At 48.8% G+C, this 17,978-nt stretch overlaps 2 protein-coding genes and 1 long non-coding RNA gene across 9 annotated transcripts in view; 1 reads left to right on the top strand and 2 right to left on the bottom strand.

The window, feature by feature from the left end:
• Positions 1-6,503, bottom strand: part of USP4 (ubiquitin specific peptidase 4) — a 49,157-nt gene extending 42,654 nt beyond the window's left edge. For all 7 annotated transcript variants that reach the window (XR_449869.2, XM_007168737.3, XM_007168739.2 and 4 more), the window contains exons 1-3: positions 6,351-6,503; positions 4,372-4,499; positions 864-994 (exon numbers count right to left, since the gene is read on the bottom strand). Coding sequence is in view for 6 of the 7 variants with exons in the window: in XM_007168737.3 (XP_007168799.2) it covers positions 864-994; positions 4,372-4,499; positions 6,351-6,451 (360 nt within the window). In the remaining variant the exon portion in view is untranslated. The remainder of the gene's footprint in view (positions 1-863; positions 995-4,371; positions 4,500-6,350) is intronic.
• LOC114236167 (uncharacterized) lies at positions 5,871-6,850 on the top strand. Its single transcript, XR_003622173.2, has 3 exons — positions 5,871-5,976; positions 6,103-6,182; positions 6,723-6,850. It is a non-coding gene; the product is annotated as an uncharacterized LOC114236167 (long non-coding RNA).
• Positions 6,851-15,980: 9,130 nt separating this feature from the next.
• On the bottom strand, positions 15,981-17,229 carry GPX1 (glutathione peroxidase 1). The gene is made up of 2 exons (XM_007198435.3): positions 16,823-17,229; positions 15,981-16,545 (listed from the first exon to the last, which is right to left on the bottom strand). The coding sequence occupies exons 1-2, from the start codon at positions 17,177-17,179 to the stop codon at positions 16,186-16,188; spliced, it is 717 nt and encodes a 238-aa protein (XP_007198497.2). The 5' UTR covers positions 17,180-17,229; the 3' UTR covers positions 15,981-16,185.
• Between the last annotated feature and the right edge of the window lie 749 nt (positions 17,230-17,978).

Genomic DNA, 17,978 nt, shown 5'->3' with positions numbered 1-17,978 from the left:
ACCAGGCAGAGTAAGAAATTTACCCAATGCCTACATATCAGCAGTCATGTGGACTCCTGTGATGTCCCCATCCAGTGGGATAAGCAAACAACTGTGGGAATCAGGCTGGTGGTATTCTCACCAGTCCTGTCTACCAGAGGGGCTAACAATCTGAGTTTCTCCCAGGGCCTGCCTTCCCTCAAGAGACTGTTCTCTCGGATATAAACACCTGTTTTCCGAGGTACTCAACAGTGTGACCAGAGATTCTTAAGCACAGGGGGAGGGACTTCGTGGGTGGGGCAGTGGTTAAGAATCCGCTTGGCCAATGCAGGGGACACGGGTTCGATCCCTGGTCCAGGAAGATTCCCACATGCCACGGAGCAACTAAGCCTGTACACCACAACTACTGAGCCCGTGAGCCACAACTACTGAAGCCCACACGCCTAGAGCCTGTGCTCCACAACAAGAGAAGCCACCACAATGAGAAGCCCACGCACCTCAACAAAGAGTAGCCCCCGCTCACCGCAACTAGAGAAAAGCCCACGCGCGGCAATGAAGACCCAACACAGCCAAAAATAAACAAAAAACAAACAAACAAACAAAAAAGCACGGGGGAAAAGCAATATCAGAAAGGTTAAGTTAAACAAGAAGCAGTACATTACTGTATATCCATATGACCCCAAGTGAACTTTCTCTCATAGAACCTTCCAGAATGTGCTCTCACTGCACCGCTGGACATATCCCAAGCCACTGGGCAGCTGTGATGTCTGGAGGCCTCCACTCAACTTCTTAGGTATGGCCAGTACCCCAGGAAACCAATACCAGTCAGTGTCAGGGAGCACTCACAGACACTGACCAGCAGGTGTAACAATTCATGTACTCACTTTTCTGACAATGGGCCGCTGGCCTTCTACACAGCCATACCAGTTTAGTAACTTATTCCAGGCCTCGGCTGGGACCAATACATAGTCCAATTCGTCAATTAAATGTTCTTTCAAGGTCTGACTCTCAGGATCTGAAAAAGGAAAACAGCACATAGCTCACTGCTCTTCTCCCCAGAAATGTTTGTTTTACATGATTCTTATGTACTTTTCAGAAACACGAAAAGCATTTATAGGAACAAGTACAAAATTCCAAAATTCTGTCACTGGCCATAACACAGAGCAGACCTGGAGTCTTTAGTCATGCTTTCTGAACATTTTATGAGGAACTTGTATTTCTTCCATAGTTGGAGGGAGAATGAAAGAGAAAAGAGAAAAACTCCAATTTACACTTTCAAAGTGCTTCCAGATTCCACAATTAAAATTGTTTACTATGAATATTTAACGTAATATTCTGCTTAGTGAAACTGCATTAAGGTCAGATATCATCTTCCTTTGAAAGATTTACTAAGAAAGCAAACAAACAAACCATTGAAGTTAAATTTATTTTACCAAGAGTCATTCAGCATTCTTAGTTTTCAACACTCCAAGTGAAAACTCAGCTGGACACCAGCCATGTGGAGGGAGAACACCTTTAACATGCTAAGCATCCATCTTACACCCCACACGGAGGCAACGTGACTGTGAGTCAGAAAAGGACATCCATGGTCTGAAACATACTCTCTCAATGGAGGACCAAGAGACTGGATCAAGGGAAGACTAATCATCTCCCATCAAGGAAGCCTCCCTGCTAAGCCTGTGCCCATCTACACCCACTCCCGCAGTAGTGGAAGCCACTATTCTCCGCCAGACAAATGAAGCCATGAAGCCGGGGAAGCAAAAAGTACCCACAATGGTGCAACTCATCTGTAATTCAAGGCAGACAATGTTGAAAACAAAAACCAAAAACAGCATGCACAAGGTGACCAGGGCTTCCTATCACCTCTCCCACCAGTTTACACCCTACCCCATGAGGTCTTCTGCCCTTCCTCAGGGCGACTTTCAGATCTGATCCACCTCTGCCTTTTTCATTTCCAAGGAAAAAGGAAAGGAACTAAACAGCCTTGGAGAACAGGAATACCAAGGTGAGAAGGATGAATGGAAAAACAAAATGTGGTATATACACACAGTGGGATATCATTCAGCCTTTAAAAAAAAGAAATTCTGACATGCCGTTAACATGGATAAACCTTGAGGACATTATGCTAAATGAAATAAGCCAGTCACAGAAAAACAAATACTGTATGATTCCACTTACATTAGGTACCTAGAATAGTCAGACACAGAGACAGAAAGTAGAATGGTGGTTGCCAGGGGCTTGGGGGGGAAGGCGATTGGAAATACTGTTTAATGAGTATGGAGTTTCAGTTTTGTAAGATAAAAAAGTTCTGGAGATGGGTTGTGCAACAATGTGAATATACGTTACACTACTGAACACTTAAAAATATGCAGATGGTAAATTTTATGTGTATTTTACCATAATTTAAAAGAAAAAAAAAAAAGTGGCTCCTTCTCACTGATAAGCCAACCACCTTCCACACCAGCTCTGGCATGATTAATACTGATCAGCCACCCCTTTTCTATTCAGCAACAGAAGGATGGCACAGGGGTAGTACTTATCAGTCTACTTGAAACAAGAGCTTCTGAAAAAAACTGACACCTAAACTCCAAGGTTTTCTCTGATTTGCAAATTAAAACTCATAAAGGTTATTCACTTGTCTTACTTGGAGACATACACCTTCATTTCTAACACTAAGCACTATGCAGACCTGGCCACGCATACTGTGCCAAACAGCAGCCAGAAACCTTAAAATGTGGGAAAGGAACCGAGAGCTTTTAGCATCATCAACCCCAAGTACATCAATTCTTACAAGGCTTTCTCCTCTGGGGCTCAGTGACAATTTTCTCAAAATGTCATTCTTATGACACTATAGGGCAAACACAGGAACTTAACTGGAATTTTCAATGCAGTTCACTATTTTCACTTAAAACTAGATCAGTCTAAGGGCAGCATGCTAAAAATCACATGAGTTTTACAAAAAGGATTTAGGCTCTGCAAATTTCTCCAACAGAGGCAAATAAAGGCAAAAAAGGAGAGCACAGTTTGGTCTAAGCATTGGGATTCCAAATATACAGCAGGGGCACAGGTGGAAATAAGAGAGGGGTGCTCTGCAGACAACATTAGCAAGTTGCCCTACCCCCTCCTCCCTACATGTTCAAGAGCCCCTTCTAGGTCATTCCCCATTCTAGGGTCATTCCATGACCCTAGGCGAAAGGCAGCCAGACTGGGCCAGAGATAGACCATTCCCACACTGTCAGTGTTCCAGGGTCTGAACGGAATGTACTTCTCACTTCCCAAGCACACAACAAATGTTTTGAGCCTAAGCCAGGTGACATCAAATTGGAAGACCGCAGAAGGAATGCTTGTCCTTAGCTGAAGGTCAGGCAAAATTACTTCAGAGGGTCCCTCCAGCTCTAGCGTTCTCATCACCAATACTATTAAAAACCTTAAGAATTCTCCTTCTCAAAAAAAAAGAGGGAAAACGACAAAGTGCAAACACAATGCAATTATCCTTTGGGGTAACTTCATGGTATACTGCCACCATCTGACTTACATCAGTAAACAAAGCCTATGACATTATTGTCATTCAGACCTCCCCTAAAACAAGGTATATGCTGAAGCACTACTCTTTTTTCTTTTTTTTTTCACTGCTCATTTTTAAAAACACCCAGGTAGTATTATGTACTTGAATCAAGCCTCAAAAGCCTCATGCACTGTCTGCCTTCCTGCTGCCCTGGTTGTGGGCCCAGGCAACAGATCACCTCTGTCCTGGTTGCAAGGGAGTCTAAAGCCAGGCAGAACAAAGCCTAGGAAAGGCCAACTGCCATTTCTGTGCATCTAAAGGTACAAGCCAAGCTCAGGTGTGTCATCCATCACTTTTTCAGTCATTTCTTCCATTGGGAGCTGACTGTGATCATAACTCTACTAACCTTCCACCTCCCCTTACACTACTTCTATGACAAACACGGCCATCACAGGAATGCTTGGTGAATGTTGACAGGTCTACAATTTGTTTCACTGCAAAGGCAACACAGAAAATTCTGGTTCCCAAATTTCAGATTCCAGATGCCATTTCAAAATGATATCCTATTTCTTTCCATTCAATACACTAATCTAAAATCTGAAATCTCTAGCAGAACTAATTTGAAAAAGAGACAGACAGGCAGACAGAAATTTAAAATGCTAGAAGCACACTCTTACCAAGAGCAGTTAATTTAGGGAAAAAAAAGCAGCTTAACTTCTCCATGAGGGTCTGCATAGACTTCTGCTATAGACACAAGTCAAGGACACTTGTTTCTATCCCCTCACAGTAGGAAAGTCAGGTTCACAATATCCATGTTACAGATAAACATGACCTCAGGTCACGACCCAGGTGGACATTTCAGTTAGATAAGCAACAGGATACTGCACCTGAAAAGAGTCCGGAGTTATCTATCGGGCCAGGAAACAGATTATGTTCACCCACACTGTACATATCCCAGCTGTCGAAGCCCACATACTTCTTCCACTGCTTGAACCACCGGCTGTCAATAAGATACCTAGAGACAGACAAAAATTTACTGTACCAGACAAGCTGAGCTTGTAAGTTTCTGCAGCTGCTCCCTCAATTTTTTTATGGTCCTCCCACTTGGGGAGCAAGCAACCCCCACTAAAAAACACACTTTCAAGAGCAGGAGCAGGACCAGGCCCTGCATGGCACAGTGAGCCTGGCCCAAGGCAGGCATCCATTAAGTGAAATGATTGTTGAAAGAATCCATAAATGAAAGGAAGGAAATGACTGGCTTCAAAATGCTTGTTTAAAGAAATTCTTTCTATGGGTAAAACCCTGTTTGCTAATGACCATGTCATTAATTTCATAATGATCTTTGTAGAGGTCCTTGTCCAGGCAGACAGTTTGGTTACACTGCTTTGCTTGATGTGAACAGCAGTAAAACAATTTTCTTTCTAAAAATGAGATAATAACATCACACACTTCAGTTTTCCTTTGAGGACCAAACAAGATATCAAAAAATGTGTTTGTGTGTGTATATATATATATGTGTGTGTGTATATATATATATACACACACACATACATGTACACATGTATACATATAGACACACACATATATACATATAATATTGTCTTGGCGTGTTTATCTTGTCAAAAAAGCATTAAGTTGATCTGGTTATATTTTAGAAGTATCACCATGCTGTTTTACAATTAAGACAGAAGGAGGGGAAAACCTCTGTAGGGGAACAAAGCACAACAATTATATTGGTGAGTCCTTCAAATTTTACAACCAACACACTTCAGAGGAGATCAGGCAGCTTCCCCAAGGACACAAGGATCCATAAGTATATCCAAATCTCTAAAATGCTCTTTCCCCTCCAAACACTTTTAGTGTGTGATTTTAGTCTATGTGAAACTTCCTCTGCTTCTGCTGAGTATTTTTCATGTGCCACCACTACTCAGGATATCATCTAAAAGTACTTCTGCCTGCCCTGCCTTTCACAGCCTGGCTAGCTCAAGAACACTGTAAAGACTGAATTCTTCCTAATCTCAATGCTTCCCTTCCCTGCTCAATTCCTCTGTCACTATAAGGGGCATTATCACCACTACCATAGTTTCTTAAAGAGGGTTGATCAATCATATTCAATGCAAAGACAAGCCCCAGTTTTCTGCTCCCACACAATAATACCACCCAGGAATCTCTTCACTAGTGGAAGTTCTGTCCCTTCTACTAGACAATTTATTAAGAAAAACTTCCTGACTCAGACTTGCTCTTCTAAATCCTGGTCTTTTAATCCTCTTTTTAGTTAGGCTCTACGCTACCCGCCTCTCCCACTCCGAAATGCTGCCGCCACAATTATTTTTGACATCTGCTACCAAAATAACCTGGGGCTCTCAGACATTTGTTCAGCCTCTGACCTTGACGTCTGTTCGGCAGTTTACAAGTTACAAGTATCTACTGAGGATCTACGCCTCAACCAACTGAAGGAAGGAGCGCCAAATATCGCTACCCTGGTTTTAATGGTAAGGAATCAGGGTCTGTGAGGTGTGGACGCCTTCGCCCAAAGTCACAAAGCGAGTCCTCAAAGGTAAAGGACTCTCCTCAACCTGAAGGTCCCCGTGAGCGTTCCGCTTCTGTCCACCCCGTAGCCCTAGCCTCCGCCGGATCCGCCCCCTGGGGCTCCGAATGGACCGGGACGACCCTCAGCTCCACCCACGCTTTCCCAGAGGTAACCTAGGGCTCCCTCCCCTAAAGGGTGGGGGTGAAGCCACTCTCTCAGGGTCACTAACGTCGCCCCCACCTGGCCCCTGCCCAAGCCGGGAAAGAGGGGCCGGACCTGAGCGTCCGAGCGCCGGCCCCTGGCCCTGTGGGGTGGAAAGGCGGGCCCGGCGCTCACCACTGCGCCCCTCGTTGGAGCGTGGTCCTCATCAAGGCCCCGAGCTCGGATTTCTGGGTCTCCGCATCCGGTCGCTCACGGCAGCCCCCGCCTTCCGCCATCTCGTCCGTGTCCCCGGCCCTGCCGGCCCGGACATCCGCCTCGCGCACAGCGTGCTGCGGTCCGCGCCCACGCACGCACGCACGCACGCACGCACGCATGTGCGCGCGCCCAAGCCCCTCCCTTCGTCGCGGCCCGCAGCGCCTGCCAGCCTCTGCCTTTCCAACACCCACGACGCGCCGCCCCTCTCCAGCCCGTGCGCGGTGGAGCGGGGAGGGGGGCCGGAAGAGGAGGCGGCGCGGAGATGAAGCCGCTGCTTCCTCCGCCCGGCAGGTCTCGCCGCCTGGTGGCCGTCTGGCACCCCTTTTCCTGTCCAGCCCGGCGATCTCAAGGAGTCAGACCGCAGGCCCTACGACCCTTCCGGCACCCCCTTCCGGCCAGCGGTGTTATCCTGGTCTTAAATAAACGCAGCGCCAGGTGCGAGGAGCCCTGGAACTAGATTTTCTTGTTTTCACTCCGGCCAGTCCACTTTAAGCAGAGACCTTAAGCAAGTCTTTAGCTGCCCAAACGTGGGCTCCAGGTCCCTGTCCGGGACACCCTACAGGGATTTTGGAGAGTGCCAGGTGCACCAGCGCTTTGGGACCGGGACTCGACGGTGTGGCCTAGTCATTAGCAATCGTGTCCATCTGGAAGCCAGAATCACCCGGCCCAGGCTGAATTCCACAAGCCCTCCACTGAGCTAGCTGCTTACTTTGTCAGGGAGGCAGGCAGCCACAGAGGGGCAATAGCAATGGGGGTGGGAGGAGAGGACTAGGTGTATTCTCCACATTAGATGTCCAGGCTGCTGATTCGTTTTGCAGCAAGATACAGTGTCCTGAACACCGTATGTTTCCCACTCGACCTTGCATACAAAAAACACAGCCCTCCTCCTGGAGGGGGAAGTACGCCCAGAGCAAGGAGGAGACCAGGCAGCTGGCCTATGTGAGTCTAGCAGTTCCCACCCTCAGAGAAAAATAAATAAGACCCAGTACCTGCCCTTGTACGATCTAGCAGAGGAGAGGGGATCTTCCACAAATAGCCCCAGCGCCAAGTAGTGCGTGATAAGCACCGTTACAGGGTATGAACCAAAGACTAGACCCCAAGCTGTGAAAGGGAGCCTTTGACTTAAGTACCTTTTGAGTGTGATTTTTTTTTTTTTGGCTGCGTTGGGTTTTCATTGCTGTGTGCAGGCGTTCTCTAGTTGCGGAGAGCAGGGGCTACACTTCGTTGAGGTGCATGGGCTTCTCATTGCGGTGGCTTCTCTTGTTGCAGAACACAGGCTCTAGACACATGGGCTTCAGTAGTTGTGGCATGCAGGCTCAGTAGTTGTGGCCCACGGACTTAGTTGCTCCGTGGCATGTGGGATCTTTCCGGACCAGGGAGCAAACCCATGTCCCCTGCATTGGCAGGCTGATTCTTAACCACTGCGCCACCAGGGAAGTACCGAGTGTGATCGTGAAGAAAGCATAGAAATGATGGTGCATGTTAAAGGAGAGGAGACTAGAGGGGTCAAAGAGAATTTCTGGAGCAAGCAAGGAAGGATCAAAGAGTGAAGATTAGGCCAGTTGAGCTGGGCACAGACTGAAAGGACCTGAGAGCTAAAGCTAGAAGGGAGGCCGGAGGGACATATGTCCTGCCTTAAATGGCCCACAGATATTGTAGGAGGTTGAAGAGCAGAGAGAAATAGCTGAGGGTGCTTTATGCCTACAATGGTGCAGCCCAGAGACCTACTAGGAACCTTTGGAAAGGTGCCTATGAAGGAGGAGAGGAGAAACAGATGAGCCATGTTCAGTGTTGGGGGTGGAAGAGAGAGCTGGCCTGGTGAAGCTGTGGTAGGACATTTCAACAGATTTACTATTTTTATGTTGGGTTTTGGCTAATTGAAATTAATTTGCACTCCTGGGACATCTATCACACCATCTGGTAACAGAGGCCTTTTGGCAGTTGGGTAGATAGCAGGGGAAAGTAATTTGGAATTAAAACTGACTTGAATAACCACATAGCAGTTAATCCCCTGCAGGTAAGAGTTACCATCACGTGATAATTCTAAATCTGGGGAGCCAACCCTGGCACCCCAAGTGCCCTTCTGTGAAAGTTCTTTGAAATTGTTAAAAATGTTATCAAATGAGAAACACTGCCTTTAGTCCTATTTATGGAAGAAGAAAGTTGGGTTACTGACATGACTTCAGAACCTACATTACAATGTCTGCTTCCCTCTTCTTTTTTTAGCAGTTTCTCCTATACCATTTATGGCATGGGTCAGAGTCTTAAGGAAGTAGGACAAGTCGTCAGCACCACTAGAAAGGGGGACAAAACCTAATTATAAAAATGAAAACTTTGGAAAATCTTTTTAAGCCTGGATCTCTTCAGTGCTATTAAATAGCTGTAAAATTAGTACACTAATTATGGGTAGTCCCTAAAAATTTATATTAAAATTATCAAGTGCCAGTAGTTAAAATGCAAGGAATAAAGTGAAACTTCATAACCAGAAGATCACCATTATTTCCAGTTTTAAAACTTTCTTAGTGAGTTTGATTATATGTTAAAAACTGAGAACTAGAAACAATGAACATCTGCCTGTGTGTTCCTGCTGTTGTGAGAGTGACCCGCGGATTTGGGAGGAAAGGAGTTGAGTGATTCAACTCAGGAGACACCCTGGCCCCAGGACTGTGTTCTCTGTTGGGCCATTTCCCCTAGGGAGAGGTATGGGCCTAGTAGACCGCTCTCTTTGCCCCACAACCAAACCCCAGAACTGAACAACTCACCCATTGCCAAGGGAGCTTGGAGCACAACAACAGGAAGGAAAGCAGGAAGAGAGCTGGAGGCAACAGGTCTGGCTGATTGGTTACATACTACGATCTTGGACTGTGATGATCTATCTAATTGAGGGTTCGTAATGTCTGGGTGTGTGAACTTTAAGTGTTATTTGGTTCCAAATCATGAAGTTCTTGCCTTGGCTGGTACTATGGCTTGCTCTAAACCTACCTGGAGTTGGCCCTCCCCAGTCACCCTTGGTCCACACTTGGCCAGCAATCACAGAGCATGTGTGGCTGTATTCACAAATACTGGGCACCTTTTTTTTTTTTTTTTGGCTGCGTTGAGTCTTCGTTGCTGCGTGCAGGCTTTCTCTAGTTGTGAGCGGGGACTACTCTTCATTGCGGGGCGTGGGCTTCTCATTGCAGTGGCTTCTCTTGTTGTGGAACGTAGGCACTAGGTGCGTGGGCTTCAGTAGTTGCAGCACCTGGGCTCAGTAGTTGTGGCACGTGGACCCTAGAAAGTGCGGGTTTCAGTAGTTGTGGCACGCGGGCTCAGTAGTTTTGGCCCACAGGCTTAGTTGCTCCGTGGCATGTGGGATCTTCCCGGACCAGGGATCGAACCTGTGTCCCCTGCATTGGCAGGGGGATTCTTAACCACTGCACCACCAGGGAAGTCCCTTGGGCACCTTTTGATTAGAAGTGGCATCAGGAGAGAAATACTTTTTTTTCCTTTTTGCCTGTGCTTCCTTACCTTGCCCAGGGGACTGTGAAAAAGTGAAAGGTGCTAGAGGTACATTTTAGAAGAATTAAATGTCTTATCAGTGACACTTTCACCTCTGTTACATAAGGGTTAGGGTACTGGGGAAGGTGACAGAGGCAAAAAACTGAATGAATCTCACAGAAAGGATGTGGGATCATTTTTTCCCATGTTGGAGATTCCATTCTGGTTATGCCACTGTCGGTAGCTAGCCCTGATTGGGTGGGGAAGGTGTTGTGTCCTGGGCCCATGTGTGGTCGTGTCTCCTCTTCCTGCTCTAATTCTGTTACCATCAATGTCTTAACCTTAAATAAGCATTTAGATATTGTTAGATATTAATTGTATGTGTCGTTTTCCCTTTGCACAGAGCAAATTCTCCATAAGCATTTCTTGGGTGAATGAATGAAAGAATTATCCAGATAGTAGTCATTTTTTTCATTTGACTGATAATCTGTTATGTCCTCAACAGTCCCTACCGTCCAGGGGTTCCCAGCCAGTGAGGTTGGGGAAGATGTTTTCACATGTAATTATAGTGTGTTGTGTGATAAAAGTGCTAGAGGAACATGGAGGGTGATGCTGTAGACACTTCGCTAGGAAGGAAACATAAGCAACTGGTGTAGGAAGCAGAGGTATGCTTAACATTAAGGATGAAAAAAAATTAAAGATAAAAAAAAGGGAGGGACTTCCCTGGTGGTCCAGTAGTTAAGACTCCGCACTTCCAGTGCAGGGGGTGCGGGTTCAATCCCTAGTCAGGGAACTAAGATCCCACATGCTGTGCAGTGGTGAGGCCCAGAAGAAAAAAAACAGTATGCTTAACATCCCCCCTGACCTTTGAGGATGCATGATGAGTCTTCCAAGGAATCCTGAGGGGACCAGGGCTTCTTTAGATTCACACACATGTACACAGATATAGCCACGTGCTGGGGACAGAGGAGGCTGGGGTAATAGGTGCTTCTTCTGCAGGGAGGCTCAGATTCCCTCCAGTCACCTCCCTGTGGAGTCAGGTAGCCTGCAGGACTGTAGGACACCACCCAAGGTGGGCTGCACCTGCCCCTGGATACTGCCCCGACTCTGGGCATTTGGATTAAGTGAGCCTGTCTGTGGTCTCCTACCTTGGCCTTGCTGGCCATGGCTACACTGGACCTGGGAGGGGTGCTGGGAGTGGGGTTTCTGTCTGCAGGATGAATGATAGAAGAGCTACTGGGCCTCTGCCCAGCACATCACTGTCATGTCCTGTCAGTTTCAATGCTTCTGGATGCAACTAACAGAATACCCACCAGCAAGTAGCCCACCTAGTTAGTGATTTTATTTTTGTTTTTTCACGTGACAAGTCTGGATTTGAGTTCTTGGGTAGGTCAAAGCTGAAGGATGTCAGATCTCAAGTTGGCTTCTCTGTTACCCCCAGGGCCAGTGCCCATAAGCCCTCACTCCTTGGGCAAGAACTTCTCTCATCTGAGCTCCTGCTTCCCAATCCAGCAGTGCCTGATGCCCAGTAACTTATTGACCAGCTCCAGCTGGGCTTTATTTTAGTGCCATCCCAGGTGTGTCACACCTCTATGAAAGCATGCTTATCTAGCCTATTTGGTGATTGTAATAACAAAAACCTGCCAAATTCAGAGTACTCTGACAGGGATCCCTGCCCATTCTTTAAAAATCCATGCTGTGGATGGATTTATTTCTCTTGTGGAAAGCTTTAGCAAGTATTTTTTACTCAGTATTACCCCAAAGTTAAAACTTATGAGAAAAGGCTGATCAGGCCAGGAATGCCTCACTGAAAATAAGCTTATTTTAAATGTTGTTTGTGGAACTACATCAAGACAGAATGAGGAGGTCATCTGATAAAGAACTAATTGTGCAAGAAGTGCCCGACCAAATGAATTTTATCAGATTTTTTTTCAGCTTTGTTGAGGTATAGTTGACAAATAAATTTTAGTGTATACATTGTGATTTAATATACATATACATATTTTATCAGATTTAATGCTTAAAAAAAATATTTAAAACCAGCATTTCTGGAAGAACTGCTAAAATGGAGGCTTCTGAACCTACTGAGTAACAGCACAACCCATCCCCTTCTCAGAAGACCTGTGGCCTAAATACTGCTGCCTGCTCCCAGATCAGGCAGTGTCCTGGGAGGCACTGCTACCAAAGGCCAGGACCGCAGGCAGGTTCACTGGGATTCCTTCACTTTTACTTGTTAATTTGAGCTGCTGATTCACAATGGGGTGGAGTGGGTGCAGGTCAGAGCCAGTAGCAGTTGCATGGTTGAATGAGAAAGAATGTGCGTGTGTTTTGGGGGAAGATGTCCACTTTCTTGGGGAGGAAGATGAAGTGTTAACCGGCTTTAGTCTGAGTGTTCCCAGAAAAAGAGAGAGTTGAAAAGGACAGTTAAAGGAGGCATGCAGCTTCAAGTCTGAGGAGGAGTATTCACCAGCCAGTGTCAGCCACATGGGGATCTCAGAATTTCCTTTCTCTTGCAGCCCAAGGCATAAACTGAAGGAAAAAAAAAAAAAAAAAAAGTGGGCAAGGAGGGGTGAGTCACCAGGTACCCAGAGGGGAAGAAGTTGGAGTCAGTTTGGAAAGCCCTGGATTCCCATCCCAGAGCCTAACCAGAGAGTGTGGCCCGGGCCACACTGACCCTTTACAGGAAAGGGGAGAGTTGGAGCAGGAAGTCTCTCCTCATGGGTTCAGCTGTAGGACATTGAATAGGACCCTAAATCCCCAGGCTATCCACATCAGCATCTCTGGAGGGGGGCCGTGGACATAGCTTTTAACAAGCACCCAGGTGATTTTTGGGCACTGTGTGTTAGCTCCCAGAATAGGACCTGGTAGATCTCGGGCACTGGCTGTCTGGCTACAGCTCTAGCTCCCCCTGACACTGCACTTGCTGAGGAACCCTCAGTTCACAAGCACTCATCCCAGATAACTATTCTTTTTATTTTTTTAATTTTGGCCACGCCGTGAGGCCTGCGGGATCTTAGTTCCCTGACCAGGGATTGAACCCGTGCCCTCTGCAATGGAAGCGCAGAGTCCTAACCACTGGACCACCAGGGAAGTGCCCCCAGCTAACAATTCTTTATGAAATGTCCCTTCCCTCGGCTCTTTGACTCCATCCATCACTGTTCCAGCTGTGCTTCTCTGCCATCTGACCCAGAAGCACTGTGAATTCATAGGCCTCAAGTTTAGGCCCCCTGATCTTCTTGCCACTCTCCCCAGGTGAGACCGTAACCTCTCCAATGGCTACTTACTGGCCCCTTGACTAGACCTTTGTCTCCAACCCAAATTCCTTTTCTGAGCCTCTTGTAAGCACCTGCTCCAGATATCGCCATCTGGATGTCTCATGCGCCAAATCTGAATCTAAACACTTTTCTTCTCCCCACACTTGCTCCTCCATGTGTTACCTGATTGTCAGTGATGCCACCTTTCCACCTCAGACCTTCACACACTGAACTCCCTGCCTGTCCACCCTCCATCAGCTTGTTCCTCAGCTAACTGCTCCTTAACCTCTCTTCAGCTTCACTGTCACTCCCTCCAAGAGACAAAAGCGTGATCCTCCCCACTGGGCCAGGCCCTCTAATTTATTCTCAAAGTACGCCATACTACTCTCATAGAACTAAACATGCATTTAGTAATTATAGAGTCTTTCTGCTTTCCTGAGGACTGTATCCTGGCACCCAGCAGAGTATATGGCACAGGGCTGAATGATGAGTGTTGCAATAAAGGAGCAAAGGGCTTTTAGAGAAGAGATGTGGGGTTTAAAGAGGTCAAAGAGGGCCTAGGTATACCCAGATATACCCAGGTGTATAGGTTGTTAGTTTCCATTCCAGCAGTCAGATTTGGAGTCTACAAATAATCCTCAAAAATCCCTGACCCTGTTTTTTTGTTTGTTTGTTTTTAATTTTATTATTTTTTTTACTTTTGGCTGTGTTGGGTTTTCGTTGCTGCACGCGGGCTTTCTCTAGTTGCGGAGAGTGGGGGCTCCTCTTCATTGTGGTGCGCAGGCTTCTCATTGTGGTGGCTTCTCCTGTTGCGGAGCACGGGCTCTAGTCACGCGGGCTTCAGTAGTTGCAGTGCGTGGGCTCAGTAGTTGTGGCACACGGGCCTAGTTGCTCCATGGCATGTGGGATCTTCCCAGACCAGGGATCAAACCTGCGTCCCCTGCCTTGACAGGCGGATTCTTAACCACTGTGCCACCAGGGAAGTCCCCCTGACCCTGTTTTGAGTGGAAAGTTTTTCTCTTTATATTAATTGACGAACACTGGCTGATTCATGCTATACACCAGGCTCTATGGACCCTGAGGAGATGACCAGCCCCTTTCCACCTCCCTCTGGGGAAGCAGACCAGTCACTCACAGATGTAATCAAGACTTTTGGTTCTGAGAGGAGCACAGATAGAGTGGGGTCTCAATGGGGAACAGAGCTCTGCCTTGTTACCTCAGAGGGGACTCAAAAGCGAGGTGGAGAGGCCTTGCAGCCAGAGGGAGGTGGGCGTTTTGATGATGGAGAGAGAGGGAGCCAGAACAGAAACAGCCCTTAATGACCTAAGGGCAGGCAGAGGGGGAGGGCAGCAGCAAAGATGCCTGCTTAGGGTTGGAAGAAAAGTTCTTGAGAGTTGGTTAAGACACAGAAGGGACTTGAGCCACCAATTTGAGCATAAACATTGGGACCCCAGAACCTCTGGACCATGTTCTGGACTGATAACACATATCTGGGTGCTTGTCTGTCCAAACAGAAGCCTCATTGCATACAAGCCCGGCAGAGTCCCTTGTATTGTGATAGGAAGTGGCTCTAGGTCTGTCTCAAGACTACTGACAACAGGAACAACAGATGGAGAAGTTGGACCTGAGCCATACCTGAGAAGCAGCGCTGGCCTCCAAGATACGCGCCTACCCTAAGCCTGACCATGCAATTGCAACTGCAGGGCATGGTCAGAACAACCAGTTGTATACTCTTCTGAGTACCTGAGAGGCAGCAGCCGGTAAGCACAGCATCAGAGCAGATAGAAGCGCTGGGTAGCCCTATGCAAAGAAGATCTAGCAAAGTAATGGGGAAAGAAAGTTATGTTGCATAAGCTGTCAACTGTGTAAAGTGGGCTTGTATGGCCCTAACACTTGAGGAGGCTGTTACCAAGTAAGGACTTGCTGCCCAACACACTTAGAAGCCAATACTATGGCACCCACTTTTGAGCAAAGAGCTTTATTGCGAGGTTGACCGGCAAGGAGACAGGAGGCAAGGCTCTCAAATCTCCATAATCTGGGGTTTGGTCAAACTTTTTTGAGTTAGGGGAGGATGGGTTCATATGTGGAAGTACTGGTGGGGCAGGTTTTGACTGGAGGGCTTTGGAACTTGGCCATTTATGGTAAGGTATGGTAAAGGGGACTTCAGCACTGGGTCTTCCTGGACAATGGATCTTTCACTTCTGAAAGGGTTCCAGCATTCAGGTTCTGGTCACGTCCGGGTTCTTTTAGTTGTGTGTGGGGGAGGAGGGGTGGAGGTGGAAAAACTTGGTTCCAGGCATTATTAGAATTCAAAATTTCTCCTCTGCTGCATGACTTGCAGTTTTGTTCTGCTATCTCTGAAGAACAACTCAGTATCTTGTTATCAACAGAGCAGGGCCAGTTTGGGCTGGTTCTGCAGTTACAAAGCCACGGACTCTAAACGTTGAGTGGGAGCCCATGGTGTTATTTTTTGTGAAGGTCATTTTGAGCAGAGCAAATACTCAGAAAGGAGAGGCCTAACTACTGAGGATCGGCTGTCAGCCTTTGAAATTTCTTCCTCTTTTTGAAATAAAGACTTTCTCTTGTAACAGGGCCTCAGGATGGCCCTGCTGCATGTCCTGGCAGAGGGAGAAACGCTGAGACAGGAGCTAGGATTCCCACATAGGAAAGAGTGAATTCCACTGCAGACAAAATTTTGGGATGTTCAGGCTTGGCTAGGTAATGCCAGCCAAGGAATGGGGGCTTAAGCTCCCAGCCCTATGACAGTGAGGTTAGTAGGAAAGGTGTCCCCATCTGACAATGACACAGGACATACACACAGTTCTGCTCACACTCAGCACTTTATTAATGAGAAAGCTGTGGTCTGGGAAAGGGGAGGCTGGGATGCACAGGACCAGTGCCCATCTCTGGGGATTTTCCTGGACATCTGGCATTCCTCCATGCAGGTTTAGAGGAAACACCTTCATGGATAAAATCCCCAGAGGGCAACGCTGTGACTGCCAAGCAGCAGGGGTAGGAGGGGCACCCTAGGCACAGCTGGGCCCCTGGGACAGCAGAGCTTCGATATCAGGCTCGATGTCGATGGTCAGAAAGCGGCGGCTGTACCTGCGTACGGGAACACCGTCTGGGCCCACCAGGAACTTTTCGAAGTTCCAGGCAACGTCGTTGCGGCACACCGGAGACCAGGTGATGAACTTGGGGTCTGTCATGAGGGCAGTGGCGTCGTCACTGGGCGTGGGCAGAGCCTCCCGAAGGAAGGCGAAGAGCGGATGGGCCTTCTCGCCATTCACCTCGCACTTCTCGAAGAGCATGAAGTTGGGCTCGAACCCGCCGCCTGGTCGTACGTACTTGAGGCAATTCAGGATCTCCTCGTTCTTGGCATTTTCCTGCGGGAGGGGAGAGTAGCTGGGACCCGGGGCTGCGAGGGGAAGGGAAGCCTTCTAACTGCAAACATGAAGTTTCTCCATGAGTCACTAGACTGTGCCTTTCTTGCACAACCCCAGGGTGGACCTCAACCCCAGCCGGGATGAGCGCCGGAGGGAAGCGAGCCGGTGGGCCGCCTCTCCGCCCCTAGGGCGCGCGGCTGCTGGGCCCGGCGGGTCGTCCGCCGGCGCTCCTAACCCCCGTCGCACGCCCACCCCCGCTCCGCCCGGCCCGGCGCACCTGATGCCCAAACTGGTTGCACGGGAAGCCGAGCACGACCAGGCCCTGGGGCCCGAGGCGCCGCTGCAGGTCATTCATCTGGGTGTAGTCCCGGACAGTTGTGCCTCAGAGCGACGCCACGTTCTCAATGAGCAGCACCTTGCCCCGCAGGGACCCCAAGTTCACGGGCTCCCCGCCGGCCAGCGGGCGCGCAGAGAAGGCGTACACCGAACGCGGGGCCGCTGCCGCCAGGGCGGCCGCCGAGCGCTGAGCGGCGCACATGGTGTGGGTGCCCAAAGAGACAGGAGAGAGCCGCGGACTAGACGAACACGGGGTCCGGGAAGCGCCTCCTTTTAACAGGCGGGCGACCGGGGTCATGTGGCTCGGGCACTTTCCCGGCCGCTCCTACCCGCCCCTCCCCCGCTCGGTCCCGCCTCATCCGGCCTCTGTCCTACGGCTGTGGTCCCGCGAGGCTGGAGGGTGCGGTCGGGCCGGATGCGGACACCGCCCAGACCGTGCCGAGGCGCGGACGCATTTGGTCCCGCCCAGGGAGCGCAGCGCCGGCACTGTGGCAATATCCCGGATTATCCAGCCCAGAGCCCAGGCCGAAGAGGGCTCCGGATTCTTTCTCAATGGTTCTTCAGGGATTGGGGCCCGGCACGGGGAGACTCGCCAGCAACAGAATCGTTCGCTGCCTGTGGCCACACAGCCCTCCCAGCCTATGCCATATTACTACTCCCTGGGAACGTGCCCTATTGTCAGGCGCAGAGGGAGTTATGACTTGTGATGATGGTGCAGTTAGCAGCAGCTGCCAAGGCAAGTCCTCTGTGTTGACACTTCCTGGTTCTAGGAAGGTTAAGTTGGAGGAGGGTGGGCAATGCTGGGGAGAAAGGGGGCGGGCAGCCAGGGCTGGACTCCAAAAGCCAGCTCTTTCTAACCCAATTCCTTGCATTCTGGGGCTGCCCTAGACTGTGTTCTCCTCCTGGCCTCTGGTTTCCCTCCTACTTTTACACCCCCAGTGTGGCACGACCCTTACACAGGTTTTCTGGGGTCACTGCTCAGGCCCTGCTCCAGACCCCTGGAGGGGAGACCAAAAGCATGCAGGGCCAAGGGGACTCAGTCGATTTCAGACCATCCTCAACTTCATCTGGAGCTCAGGCGAGGAAGTAAAAGACAC

Source organism: Balaenoptera acutorostrata, chromosome 10 (genome assembly GCF_949987535.1).
Source record: "Balaenoptera acutorostrata chromosome 10, mBalAcu1.1, whole genome shotgun sequence".
Classification (NCBI taxonomy): domain Eukaryota; kingdom Metazoa; phylum Chordata; class Mammalia; order Artiodactyla; family Balaenopteridae; genus Balaenoptera; species Balaenoptera acutorostrata.
The sequence above is the reverse complement of the archived record's forward strand: the minus strand, read 5'-3'. Positions and strand labels throughout refer to the sequence as shown.